Here is a 13,405-nt window from a genome sequence, read left to right on the forward strand (position 1 = left end):
CCTGCCAAAAGCATGGGGGGAGGTTTTGGATTTTTTTCAGATCATTTCTTTAATATAATCTTTATTTCTTTTTATTTTTTTAATCGTTCCCCAACCCCCCTTTTAAATACACAACAGAAAGACATTTCCCCCCATTTTGGGGTGTAGAGTTGTAGGGAGAAGGGGGTCTGAGAAAAAACAGAGTGGTCCAGAGGGTGAGCCGTTGTATGACCCCCATCCCTCCGTAACACCCCACATGTAGTTCGTTTGGTTATTTGTGTTTTGTTTTGTAACCCTTTCTTTACCCCACAGGTTTCCACGTTTCATCAACTTCTTAAAATTCACGTCCATCTTTGTTGGGCGGAAGGGCATCAAAAAGACTTGGGGGATGAAAAGAATATGAAAAGAAACCCCAAAAGAATCAACACAGAGGAGGAAAAATGTGAGGGGTTCTCTTTTTCTTTTTTCTTCATCTTATGTCTATTTTTTTAAACAAAAAAAATCCAGGTTGCTTTTTATTATTCCTTTTTGTTGGTGGGTAATTCTCTCTCTCACGGTTGGTTTTCTTTTCTCTTTTTTGGTTATTGTAAAGAAGTTTTTTTTTTAAGAGCTTTGGATTCATAAGAGGATTTGTGTTCTTTTTTTTTCTTTTTTCTCTTTTTTGTGAGGACGTCGGCACACGGTACAAGTTTGTGTGTGACGGGAGGTTCCTTCTTGTTTTTTTTTTCTTTTTTCTTTTAAAGCCATCGGAGTAGATTTGTGTCGTTTCCCGCACAGAGACGGAAGTCACGTCTATCAGGAGGAAAAAGACAGCGAGGTTGTTGGTTTTATTTGGTTCCCCAGTGGACATAAAGATCCACCTGGGGAGGAGGAGGAGGAGGAGAGAGAGAGAGGAAAATGGTGGGAAAGAAGAGAGGTGCCTTCTTCCTTTCCCTGTTTGGTTGCTGTTCAAGTCGTTCGAATCTATCAACAGTTCGGGAATCTGTCCATCCGTCTTTGACGGTAATTTTTTTTTTATACACAATGGGCGGAGCATGCTCTGGGAGGGGTGCAGGGTGGGGGGACTCAGTTTCTCATCTTTGCCCCCCTCCCCCCTTAAGTTTTGTCTCCTTGGGTTAATAATTTTTCTTTCTTTCTGTCCATTCTTTTTGTTTGCTTTGCTTTTTTTTGGCCTTTTTCAGTCAGTAACACAGTCAAAGAGTAGGAGGTGGGTGTGAGAGAGGGAACTCAAGCAGGTGTGTGTGTGTGAGAGAGAGAGACAGAGAGAGAGAGGCTGGGTGCACAAGGAAATGTGTTGAGAGTGTGCCAGCAGCTGTCGGGTGGGGTGGGGGGAGAGGTGTGGCTCTATCCCACACCTATGGTAAGGAGAGGGCTTTGGGCCACCTGTGCAAGGGAGGTATGCAGGCAAAGGAATGGGATTTTGGGGTGCTTGGACTGACGCAAGCAGAGAGAGAGAGTGCCATCTTTACATACCAAAGCTTGTGAAGGAAGAGAGTGCTCACCTTCTAAGGTGAAAAGCCCAATTCTTGAGGAACATCTGAAGGTGTTCGAGTGGCAGAGATCATCTTAAGATGTTCCTGATAGAAAATGTGAACAGTCCATGGGAACAGGGTGAGGATATTTGAGGAGTTTGTAACATAAAGACGTGGGAGAAGTGGAGTCTTTTGTGTGTCTCTCACATCTGAAGTACATGTGTATGCCACAAGAGATGGAAGACTGGAATACACAGGTAGGTGGCAGGAAAGAAGGGCTGGCAAGTAAGGAGAGGGCTGCAAAGAGCATGAATTGGTATCCATGCTGGATTTGGGGAGGTCCAAGTGAGATCCAGTTATCCTTTTCTGGGTGTAGGGAAGAGGTAAGGAACCTGCCTTCTGGTGATATGGAAGGGATGGGTTCAGTTGTACAGTAGCCATATTGACAAGGGCAGCAGACCAATGCAAGAAGATGGGAATGGTTGAGGGAAATAGACGCACACTTTTGCAGATTGTACAAGACTGTTCTAAAGGTAGCATTGTTAGGGTCTGGGGTTCTTAGCATTGTTAGGGACTGTGGCTATTCAACTCAAGGATAACTGGTCTTCTCTTGGGATGGTGTGAGCTTTGGGTGGGGGGGCTGCACAGTTGAATTTACCTGGCCCACATGGCTGCCAGTAGGGTGGGATATAGGGTGTTGCTTTAGGGCAGTGGCTCGGGACAGGTGGCAAGAGGCTGTCTCTCAGATTGATTGGTCTTTTTTCCTTGCTGGCAATAAAAGGGGTCAAGGCTGGGTTGGGTGTTGAGGGGGACGGTTCTTGAGTATGGGCAGAGGGGACACCCAAGTGGGTGCCCACCCCTCCACTGGCTGGTTGGTTAGTCATTCTCTCTCAATGGGTGGCAGTGTGGCATCCATCTCTATAAAGCTAGAAGTGTCGTAGAGGTAGCGTTACTTTTTGGGTTGGAGTCCGAGTGAGGTAATTTGGATTCCTCTTTGGCAAACACCGATGCGGTTGCTGCGTTGGATCCGGCCTTGCGCCGGTGAGCACTGGAGCGCAGGTGAGCCCCCAGTGCCTCGCGCCCGCTCACAAGCACCTCGCAGGCCAGGCAGTGGTAGGTGCACACGGGCACCCGCAGCGGGGGCGGGGCTGCTGGCGGCTGGCGCCCGAAGTAGCAAAAGGCAGCCTGGTGGGCTGCAGCCGCCCCCTCGCTTTCAAAGGCTGCCTTGCATTGGCGGCAAAGGTACTGGTGAGTCACGTCAACTGTAGAGATGCCAGGGGCCTCGGACACCTCAACGGACGGCTCTGGCGTGGGTGCTGGGAGCAAGGGGTTGGGCAGCAGCCCCATGAGCGTCTGAGGTATGACGGGGTTCATGGGGAAGAGCCCCTTCTTCATGCCGTAAAGCTGCTGGAAGTAGGCCCCGGGCAGCTGGGCTCCAAATAGGGAGGGGGCTGCTGCTGTTGCTGCCGGCAACGGGAAGGGCAGAAACTGGCCACCCAGCAGGGCCGGCACTGTGGCCTTCAATGTCTTGAGGTTCTTCATCGTGGCAGTGGAGGTCAAGGAGGGTTCCTGGGCTGAACTTGAAGATGGGTCCGCCTGACTGTCACTCGGGGCGGTTTCTGGAACAGGAGCAGGCTCTGTGGAGGGACCAAGCTGGGCCGGTTCTGGTGTGAGGCGCTGAGGTATGGGAGGGCCTGCCTGGGTCGAGGCCAGTGGGGAGCTCAGAACACCAGAGGAAGAAGAGGAAGGGCCTGTTGGAGAGGTAGAAAAAAAATCAGTGTCTGCGGTCGTCCTTTTCGCTGTCCCCTACATCTTCCACGCATGTTTCCTGTAGGCATTCTTGGTGCCTGCCAAGTGTTTTTAGAAAGTGGGTGGGGCCAGGTGGGGCTTCTACCAAACATGGCTTCTGATTGACCATTTAGAAATTTGGTTGGCTGTGCAGATTTTTAAAAACATTGCTTTGACAGAAGCTGCTTCCACAGCACAAGGATATTCAGTGTGTGACTGAAGGTAAGCAGTATTAGCCATTTTGTGGCTGGCTCCGCCTCCTGCGGCAGCCATTTTGTGGCTGCGCCCACCACACTGTCAGAAATCCAAATGTGCCCGCAGGCTCAAAAATGTTGGAGATCCCTGTTCTAAAGCTTGCTTCTAAAGGTGACAGGTAAATCCCTCCCCAATGCAATACCTGTTTTCTTCAGTTATCTTTTTCATTCTGTCTGGAGTCCTTAGTAAGCCAATGTGGATACAGGCAGCAGAGTTGGAGGATGAGGGTCCTGTCCTGCCTACACCCCCAGAACCCCCCAAATATATTGACGTGGGAGAGGGAAAGGAAGGGGGTGGGTAAGCTAATGAGAAGGTGAAGACAAAGCTGGAGGTGGGAGAGGACGGCAAATGGCGTTAAGAGTGGGAATGAAAATGAGAGACGGACAAGCTGCAAGTGAAGCTGTTTGGGGACTTGTACTCAAAATGGTAGACAGCATGAATTGTAGGGATGGAGATGTCAGGACAGCTTGTGGAGAACTGGTGATGCATTAGGTGGGAGGGGTGAGGATAGAAAACAAGGACCCTCCCCCCCATCTTATCTTCAACATACCTTACCTGTTTACCTCTCACTCACCTGGTACAAAAGAGGCCATACTCCCAAGGGGTGGTGGCACAGTAGAGGGGGGCATAGAGGCGCCCAGCCTGGTTGGGGATGGCGTCCCTTTGTCTGGCACCAGCTCGTAGCACTTGCTCTCGCTTTTGAGCTGGGCCTTGATGGCCTCCTTAAGTCGGGCTAGGTGGCCACGAGAGAAGAGGTGACCACGGCAGGACACGTAGAAATCGTACTTGACTTCACAATAAGTGCATTCAGACTGAGTGTGCGTGTTGGGAGGCCCATCGTCACCGCTGCTGGTACCGCCAGAGGCCGCCTTGGCCTTTTTCTCTTTGGCCCTGGCGTTCTGAAACCACACCTGAATCACCCGCTTGGGCAGCCCGATTTCCTCGCCCAGCACCTCGCACTCTTGCATGGTGGGCGTTCGGTAGGCCTCGTAACAAGCCTTCATGATTTTAAGCTGAAGACTGGACATCTGAGTGCGGTACCGACGCTGGCCCAGAGAGTCATGCATGCCTCCGGGACCGCCCTCGGTTGCTCGACTCCGTCGGCTGCCTGGGGAATCCAGATCAGCCAGAGAAGATGTCGAGGATGACGAATCGCTCAGCTCCCCGCCTGACAGGCTTCGGTCCTCGTTCTCCTTCGGCGCCTCTTCCTCGGCGGCTTCGTCCTGGGCTTGTGAATCCACAGGAACTTCTGGCTTGCTTGGCAGTGGCTGAGCACTGACCACAGGGAGGCTGGGGGCGAAGGCAGCTCCATAAAGGACAGGAGGGTCTCGTGGTGGAGGGCTGAACTTTGGGAAGGTGGTAGGGAGCGCTGGGGAGGGCTTGGTGGTTGGGATGGCGGCGCTGGTGTTGCAGCGGAACTGGCCCTTCCTCTCTCGGGCCCTCGTGTTCTGGAACCACACCTGGACCACCCTCTTTTTAAGCCCAACTTCTTCTGAGATACAGTCAAGCATCTTCCGGGTCGGGTTGGAGTCTTGCATGTACCACCGATACAAGATCTCCAGTTGTTCTGGCAAAATGGTGGTGCGCAAGCGCTTGTCTCGTGGCGGCTCGTTATCCCCTCCTGCCATGCTAGCGCATTCGCTGCCAGTGGGTGACAAGCTCCCGTCCTCGTGTTTCCGTTTCTGTGTGCGGGAGGGATCAGGAGGAGCAGCACGCTCGCCAAACGCCAAGGAGGGCAACTCCAGGAGTTGTTGCGGAGGTCCGACGGTGACTGATGGAGGAGCGGCTGCTGGCGCATGAGTGATGTGGTGGGCGTTGAGAAGATCAGCGCTGGAGAACTTGGCTGGGCACTGGTTGCAGGGGTGGCTGGCTGAGCTGTCTGGCAGGGCTTCTGGAGATGGCAGCTCTTCCTCAGGGAATTTGTCTCCAGCTCCATCGGTCTTAGTGGCTCCATCAGTGGCTGAAGGCTCCTGGTGTTCCTCTTCCTCCTCCTCCTCCTCCTGCTCTTCTTCCTCGTGAGTCTCATTCTCTTCCTCGGCACCGTCTCCTTCCCCTTCCTCGGGCTGGTCGTTGTAACACTTCTTCAGGTGACGTATTAGCTCAAAGATGCAGCGGAAAGACGTCCGGCATTTCTTGCAGGCAGGCTGCGCGGCAGTGTTTCCGCTCCCCACCCCGGCTTCGCTTCCGCATTTGCGGGCCTTCTGACGTGCATTTTGGAACCAAACCACAATAACTCTATTGGGCAAACCCAAGAGCGCGGACAGACGCTCGACCTCGCCGTCTTTGGGATAAGCGCTCGACTCAAAGAAGGACTGCAGAGCCTGAGACTGGAACTCTGTGAATTTTGTGCGGGAGAAGCGCCGGGTGGCAGGAAAGCCACCCCGGGAAGGGTCAGGACCCGCAGAGGAATTGCCACCTTCCTCCTCCTCGCCACGAAACCACAGGGATTTCAAGTGCTCTGGAGACACCCGAGGAGTCTCGCCTTCGGGTGGTGGAAGGGCCACTGGGATGGGTTGCATTAAAAAAGGAGGGCAGAGGGAGGGAATATCCAGAGGAAGGGAGGCTGGTGGGACAGTGATGGCGGAGTTTTCTGTGCTGGCAGCAGCAATGGTGGTTGTGGGAGCAGCAGCCGTAGTGGCAGTGGTCTCAATGGGGAGTGCCGGAGGAGGGGGTGGATACATGCTGTCGTAACTCTTGCGGAACTGTGCAGCATAACGATTGAGCGCCTCAAAAGGCAGGAAGCGCCGGTGTACATGCTCCTCGTGTGTTTTCAAGATGAGCATATTGGAGAACTGTTTGCCGCACGTGCCGCACTGGAGCTTGCCCGCCGGGGGTCGAGGGGGGACAGCCAGGGCTGTTGCCGCTGCAGGTTGCTTGCCTTCGTTGTACTGGATCACGAGTTCGAACCCGAAGTTCTCCAGCAGGGCCTTGGCCGCTGTACGGGACGCCTCACTCCCGGGCTGAGCCCCCTCTGCCTCCTCTGCTTCCGCCTCTTCTGTCGGCTCTGGCTTGGTGTTGCTGGCTGCTGGGGCCTGCTCTTCCTTGGCTGGGGGAGGTGGCAAGAGTACAGGTGGAGTGGCTGGGAGGGTCAGAGCTGGCGCTGCTAAAGCCAATTTGGGGGCCACCTTGAGGTCATGTAAGTAAAAGGGGAGCAGAAGCTGCTGCTGTTGCTGCTGCAGTTTTAGGAGAGACTCTGGGACCAACGGGAAAGGTGGCAGCAGCGGTGGCGTAAATAGGGGCGTGGGGAAACGTTGCAGCTCTGCCGTAGACGGTGCCAAAAAAGGGAGAGCCGGCACTGGCATGCAGCCAGCCTCCAAGAGCTTGGGGGCCTCCGTTTCCACCGGTGCCTCGCTTGGGGGCTCGGCTTCGGCAGACACCATCTCCGCTTTGCCAGCAGCTTCCATCTTAGCGACACGGGAGCGGGTCTGGTGCAGAACGGAGCGCATGTGGATTTCTAGCGTGGAACTCTGGTTGTACGAAACTCGGCAGGTGGTACACTTGTACGGCTTGTCCGAGGATGGCTGGAGGGCGCCCGGGGTGCCTGGCTCGCCTCGGGATGGCGCCGAAGGGTCAGCGGACGCCTTCTTCATCTTGTGCAGGTGGGAGACAGAATTGTAGTGCACCAGGAGTATGTTCTTCTGGGTGAAGGATTCCTTGCACACTGTGCATTTGTAGGGGCGCCCTGGGTCCAGAAACTTGTCTAAGGCAAAATTGGTTGCCTTGCGATAGGACAGCGGGTGCCGGGGATCCTGGCTGGGCTGGGCAGGCAGTGAGGCCTCGGGAGGCTCTGCTGGGGCCTGGGATGGCTGGGGCTGCTCTTCGGGCGGGGCGCTCGGACGAGGAGGGTCTTCGTCTTCGGACTCTGGTGGAGCAGCCGGGGGAGGAGTTGAAGAGGTGGGGGGCGGCTTTTCCGGGGGGGCGGCAGGTGGTGCTGGGGAGGGGACAGGGGCAGGAGGTGTTTCAGGGCACAGCACTGGAGCCGAAGGAGCTTTTTCCCCAGAGGGTGCTGGTGGTGGTGGTGCTGGGAAAGGAAGAGGCATAGAAAAGGGATTGTTAGAAACAGGTCAACGTGCAGCATCCAGGCCCCTTCGCAAGATCTTGGGTGCAATACAGAATGGGGCACATGTCGATCTTGAAGGGGAAGGCCTGCTTAAAGGAGTCTCCAGGTACCACGTTTACCTGAGGCTGGCTAGGCCGCAATGGAGATACCCAGGGTCATGTTAAGAACTGACGGCTAGTTGCCAGAGTACGGGATCTGCTATCTAACGATGCACGGTGACTTTCTTTTCCCCTTCCTGGATTTTCCCTCTGGCTTTCCTGCCTTGCAACCAAGCCCCCAGTCATTCAAAAGCCTGGATCGGAATAACTTCTGCTGCATCAAAGACGAATACAAGTCTACGTTTGCATAATTGGGTTGGTTGCATTTTGGGTATAGAGCCATCCATCTTCTCTTTATCCTTAACAGATATCCCTCTGCCGCGGTCACGTGCCACTGGCGCTTGTATTTGTACTGCGTTACTGCTACGACTGGCCGTTTATCACTGACTGCGTTTATGGCGTCGACGGAATCTTCACCCTTTCATTTAAAAACGAGCGAGCGAGCGAGCTTCTAACCCCCGTGGCTCCAAAATGAAAAGCCTGAGAAGATGGTGGCGGGGTCTGGGATGAGGCACAGCCGAGAACCGTGGACCAGCCGGCCGGCAGCCTTTTACCACTTCCATTCACAGGGGATGCTAAGAGAGGAGGCTGGAGCCAAAGACAAATGAGCTTGTAATGAATTTAACCGAAAGCTTACTGTGCAGAGGGGAGACTGTGGTGTGTAGAGGCAGTGTGGTGTAGTAGTTAGTGTTGGACTAGGTCTCAGGAGACCCAGGTTCAAATCCCCATTCGACCACGAAACTGATCGGGTAACCTTGAGCCAGCCCGTCTTTCTCAGCCTAACTTCAGAGGGTGAAATGGAGGGGAGCCACATACTCTGCCCTAAATTTCACGGAGGAAGGATGAGATAAAAAAAAAACACGTGGAAATAAGATAAGGAGAGCGATACCTGAGATCTCAATTCTATTCTGAACAAAGCCAACCAGAAAACATGAAGGCTCTCCTATTCGAGCTGCTGGAAGAAGGTACAGCTTACCGACAAGGGGGCTTTGGGGTTCACTGGCACCTCCTTGCTCAGGGCTGGACGTCCCATCTGGCTTTGGTGTGTCAGGAGAAAGGCTGAGGCCCGGTACAACTTTGGTGGCGAAGGTCATTTCCACAGTGGTGGCCTTGTGAAAGGCAAGGAGGGAAGGGAGAATCAATGGAGTGCAAAAATCGGGTTATGACTAGGAAAGAGTCCAGTAGCACCTTTAAGGCTAACCAATTTTATTGTAGCATAAGCTTTCGAGAACCACAGCTCTCTTCGTCAGATGCATCTGTAGCACAAGCTTTTGAGAACCACAGCTCTCTTCGTCAGATGCATCTGTAGCACAAGCTTTCGAGAACCACAGCTCTCTTTGTCAGATGCATCGGCAGATGAAGAGAGCTGTGGCTCTCGAAAGTTTATGCAACAACAAAGTTGGTTAGTCTTAAAGGAGCTACTGGACTCTTTACTATTTTGCAACTACAGACTAACATGGCTAACTCCTCGGGTTATGACGGACTCTCTGCAGAGCTGTTCAGAAAGCTGCAGGATCCTGTGAGGGAAAGGAGGCTTGAAGCCCCAACCCCAATCCTACCACCAGCCACAACCACTATGGCTCTCACGTGGTGTGCTGTCCCACCCCCTGTAGCTGCCAGAGATTTTCCTGGTCTATCTCTTGGCAGCAGCTGCTGACAGGCCTACTCAAAAGGCCAAACTACCCCACTGGACCCGCTCAATCTCTGCTGCCCAAGCACAGCAGCTGGGACAGAAAACAAAGGGTGTGTGTGTGCCTACTCTAAGTGGAAGGGGGAAGAGAAAGCAACACCCCCCCCCAGCACACACACACACAAACTGATACTTACCACCAGCAGTAGCTTCTCCACACACTCAGGCACCACGTTGTGGATGTGGCTGAGGTGAAAGTGGAGGTTGGTCCGGCCCACCAGCTGCTCTTGGCACAATGGGCAACGGAACTTGGGCTGCACGGCATGCTGGGAGACGGTGTGAGCCCGCACGGCTTCGGCAGTCTGGTCCACGAAGTTGCAGTACGGACAGCAGAACACCTGAGTGTCGGGAGAGGAGGAAGAGAAAGGCGTTGGAGAAGGATGGGGGTTACGGATGACCCGACTCCCTGCTTCGTAGCTGGGGGAGGGGGGAGGATTTGTACTGAAATCTTAGTAACCATCCCAACAGCAAGAAACATGAGGGAAGGCAGGAGGGGGGGGGGGCGGAACAAAAGTTTTTAAAAGGGTGAAGTTGCGAAGGCGTGTCAAAGGTATCGGCTCTGTATTCCCAACCTGCTTGTCTCGCTTCCGGGCCATATTGGCACAAAACGCCTCCCCTCTCTCCCTAGCTCTGCTTCTCTGCTTTCCCCTTCCTTATAAACAAATGGCCGACTGCCCCATGTGGCTGAGTGAGGAAAGGCCGAGGCGGAAAGGCCGAGGCGGATGATTTGTCAAAGTTCCCACCTCCAGACGGAGACTGCCCAGTTTTCTAGCCACCGTCTGTTGGAAAGTACAATCGAGGATTCGGGCCAGGGGTGGACTGCCGTTTATGTTTTTCATAACTACACTGGGAGGTGGTGAAAGATTGCGGTGCTTGAGAACAAGAAAGCCTGCCGGCAAACACCTCCCTGCGTACGATCTCTGTCTTCATCTGCAGCAGGGGCATAATAATGCCAGCCAGTTTTGCCAAGCTGTTTTCAGGATCACTGCAAGAATGGAGGGACAGCTTTGCATTTCGGCCTGACAGGAGGTGGGAGAGTACTGGTTTTTCAAAGCTCTGGACTGGTTATCCTCACAGATTCAGGGGCCCAAAAGCGTGTATTTAATAACAACAATAACAACAAAACATTCATGTAGCATGTTCAATGTCCCCTGTTATAGTAATATAATAATAATATTTGATTTATATACTGCCGTTCAGGACAACTTAACACCCACTCAGAGTGGTTTACAAAATATGTTATCATTACCCCCACAACAACAATCACCCTGTGAGGTGGGCAGGGCTGAGAGAGCTCTGAGAAGCTGTGACTGACCCAAAGTCGCCCAGCTGGCTTCAAGCGGAGGAGTGGGGAATCAAACCCGGTTCTCCAGATTAGAGTCCTGCCGCTCTTAACCATTACAGCAAACTGGCTCTTGCAACCCTTCCAGTCAGGAAGGCCAGTATGAAAAGAGCTCTGCAAATTGCAGCCAGAGTTGAAATTCCAGATCAGAAGTCTCCGCCAGTATGCAATGCCAGCTAAGTAGCAGTGTTATGAATAACCTACTGCATTCCTAATTGGCTTGGTTCAATTTGGGTCCAGTGAACGGGCTGTGTGTGTCTGTCTCCCCCACCTCCACCCGTTCAGCTTCATTGCTGTCTTCATTCAGCGACAGACAGACTCCAGGCCAGAATGAAATCTACCCACTGAGGTATTCCACTCAGATTTAGTGGGATTTCATGGCTGCTCCACTCAAAATATGTTGGGGCAGTGGGTGTTTTACTCTCACAGCAGTGATTCAGAGGGAGGAAAGAGGTTGCTTACAGACACATGTTCCAACAGAACAAACTTCAAGCCCGTTAGCCCATTGAAGACCAACCATCTTTTCCAGGGTTCACGAGTCAAAGCTCACTTTGTCTGAGACTTTCGAGCGTCATTTGTGTACCGGCTTAACATCTGGATGGCCAGTGTGAGGTAGGGGCTAGGAAATGGGGAGACCCAGGTTCGAATCCTTGTTCTGCCATGAAAGCTCATTAGACGACCTTGGTTGGGTAAGTCACTCTCTCAGCCGAACCTGCCTCGCAGGGTGGTGGTTGTGAGGAGAAAAGCAGGCTGTAAACATCTAAAGAAATCTATACAATAATGCACCCACCCACCCCCCGGCCCTACTTACTGTAATGTTGCCCACACCTCCGGCTTTTGCTTCAGTCTCGTCGGAACCTGCAAGCAGGGGGAGATTTTCAAAATGTGAATAGGGGACTAAACATAGTAAGGGGCCCTGGATGCAGAGGTAGAGAGGAGTCCAGAGAGCTGGCCAGGTATTGAGAGATGAGCTTTAGGGCCAGGCTTGCAGAGATGCCTTTTTGGCCATGCCACCCAAGGGGTAAGTGCTTAGGGCATCGCAATTAGGAGGGCACTGTTGCCCTGCAGGGGTTTCGCTTTCTTCCAGCCCTCAGCGGCACAGCTGGCAACTGGCACCCTCTCCTGTACTGCCCCCAGCAGATTCCAAGCCCAGAGTCCTTCAGCGTTTCCGCAGAGGTTGGGCTTGGCGTGGACCCAAGTGGTGAAGACCTGGGCCCAGGAAGAGAAGATGCACCTCAACAGGGCAACAAACCAGCCCTGGCTACTAGGTTGGGAAGGTTGGCATAGAAGGGTAGAGACTAAAAGATCCCACTGGGTTTGGCTTGCATGTGACTCGACATTTGTTCCACAGCGCTGAGAACCCATGTCCTTCCAAAACGAATGTTAAGGCGGACAGGTTCCAAAGGATGGTGAAAAGGGGCATCGTACATCTGTGCCCAGAAGCACGCATGGGTTTTCATGAGGTTTTCAACGGGATGTTGCTTTTGTTATTAAGGCAGGAGTTGCTAGGGTGTAGAAGGGAGAGGGTTTGCCTGAAGAACACATGCAGGAGGAGCTGAGGGCCGGGCTCACGAGGACTGCAGGTGCGTTTGTGTATGCACAGGAGCAATAAACTAAGGGATACGGTTTGTATGAGAGAGGCAGGCCCACTTACCAGGCATCTGAGCTTTATTCAGTGTTTCTTTCTCTGGGGACTGCACTTCCATCGCTGTTTCCTTCCCTGGAGTTAAGAAGGAAGTCAAATGAGAAGTAAAAAAAGGGTGCCCCCAGGTGCTCCGAGCACCATAAACCCACCCACACCCTTTCTGGGCTGCTTTCCTCACTTCCGTTTTCTAAATGCCCTGATTATTTTGTCTGATGGGCTAATAGTCCTTCCCTTTCTTTCATTCAGGAGTTTGAAAGGCGGGAAAGCGAAAAAAGTACTGAGAGCAAGAGAGATCGAAAAAGGGAATTCCGCCACGATGTTGTGAGAATGACGCACGGTCCAGGACTTTATCCTCGTCAGATACTAATTAAACTCTCAACCCAAGTGGGATCGTTAATATCGAACGGGTTTGCCTCCCTGCCTGGCAGTAGCAACCTCACCGCCATTGGCAACTCAATTAACGCTATTCAATACACCCGCCAAGATGTTAAGACCTCCATTTCTCACCACGCAGGGTGTCCGTCTCTTCATACCCCCCCCTTTCCAACTTCACTTCTTGGGGTCACAGCTACCTCAAAAGTTTCTCTGGATCCCCCCTTCTAAGCATTCCCCTCGGAAGCCTTCACGTCATCCCCATTTTACCTTCCGCTTCACCCAATATCACCCCAATTCTTCACTCATCTCTGCTTCGGATGCCTTTTGCCCTTGCTCAAAGGCCCCCCGTTACCGCATTCCCCATTTCAAGGCCTCCCCCTTTCCCCTTTTTATCTCGTAAGGTTGATCCTTGTTGACTTCTGATCACAAGGAGAGACCCTGCCCTGGGTCAAGGGTGTTTTGAAAGGTAAATGGAGGCTGGGAACGGGGCCAACCGGCGTCACTTGGAAGGGCTCCCCCAGGGCGCAGGAGGGGAGCCGGTAGGGGCAGCTACTGGCTGGAGAGGGGGGAGACAAAAATATATCTCTTTCCTCCGTTCCTTCTTTCTCTCCTCCCCCCCACCCCCACAGCTGCGGTTCCTACATCTTTCTCATTTCTCCTCTCCTTCATTCTTCCGACGGGTTGCTAGGCAACAGCCCCAG

At 53.1% G+C, this 13,405-nt stretch overlaps 1 protein-coding gene and 1 long non-coding RNA gene across 3 annotated transcripts in view; one reads left to right on the top strand and one right to left on the bottom strand.

The window, feature by feature from the left end:
• ZFHX2 (zinc finger homeobox 2) overlaps positions 1-13,405 on the bottom strand; it is a 27,393-nt gene continuing 13,988 nt past the window's right edge. For both annotated transcript variants that reach the window (XM_054992958.1, XM_054992959.1), the window contains 6 exons: positions 12,339-12,404; positions 11,496-11,542; positions 9,480-9,680; positions 8,629-8,761; positions 4,069-7,515; positions 1-3,202 (listed from right to left, as the gene is read on the bottom strand). In XM_054992958.1, coding sequence (XP_054848933.1) covers positions 2,370-3,202; positions 4,069-7,515; positions 8,629-8,761; positions 9,480-9,680; positions 11,496-11,542; positions 12,339-12,404 — 4,727 coding nt within the window. In that variant the 3' untranslated portion in view covers positions 1-2,369. The remainder of the gene's footprint in view (positions 3,203-4,068; positions 7,516-8,628; positions 8,762-9,479; positions 9,681-11,495; positions 11,543-12,338; positions 12,405-13,405) is intronic.
• Positions 896-13,405, top strand: part of LOC129338605 (uncharacterized) — a 23,264-nt gene continuing 10,754 nt past the window's right edge. The window contains exon 1 of the long non-coding RNA XR_008597958.1: positions 896-981. This is a non-coding gene — a long non-coding RNA (uncharacterized LOC129338605). The remainder of the gene's footprint in view (positions 982-13,405) is intronic.

The sequence above is a fragment of the Eublepharis macularius genome, chromosome 12, assembly GCF_028583425.1.
Source record: "Eublepharis macularius isolate TG4126 chromosome 12, MPM_Emac_v1.0, whole genome shotgun sequence".
Classification (NCBI taxonomy): domain Eukaryota; kingdom Metazoa; phylum Chordata; class Lepidosauria; order Squamata; family Eublepharidae; genus Eublepharis; species Eublepharis macularius.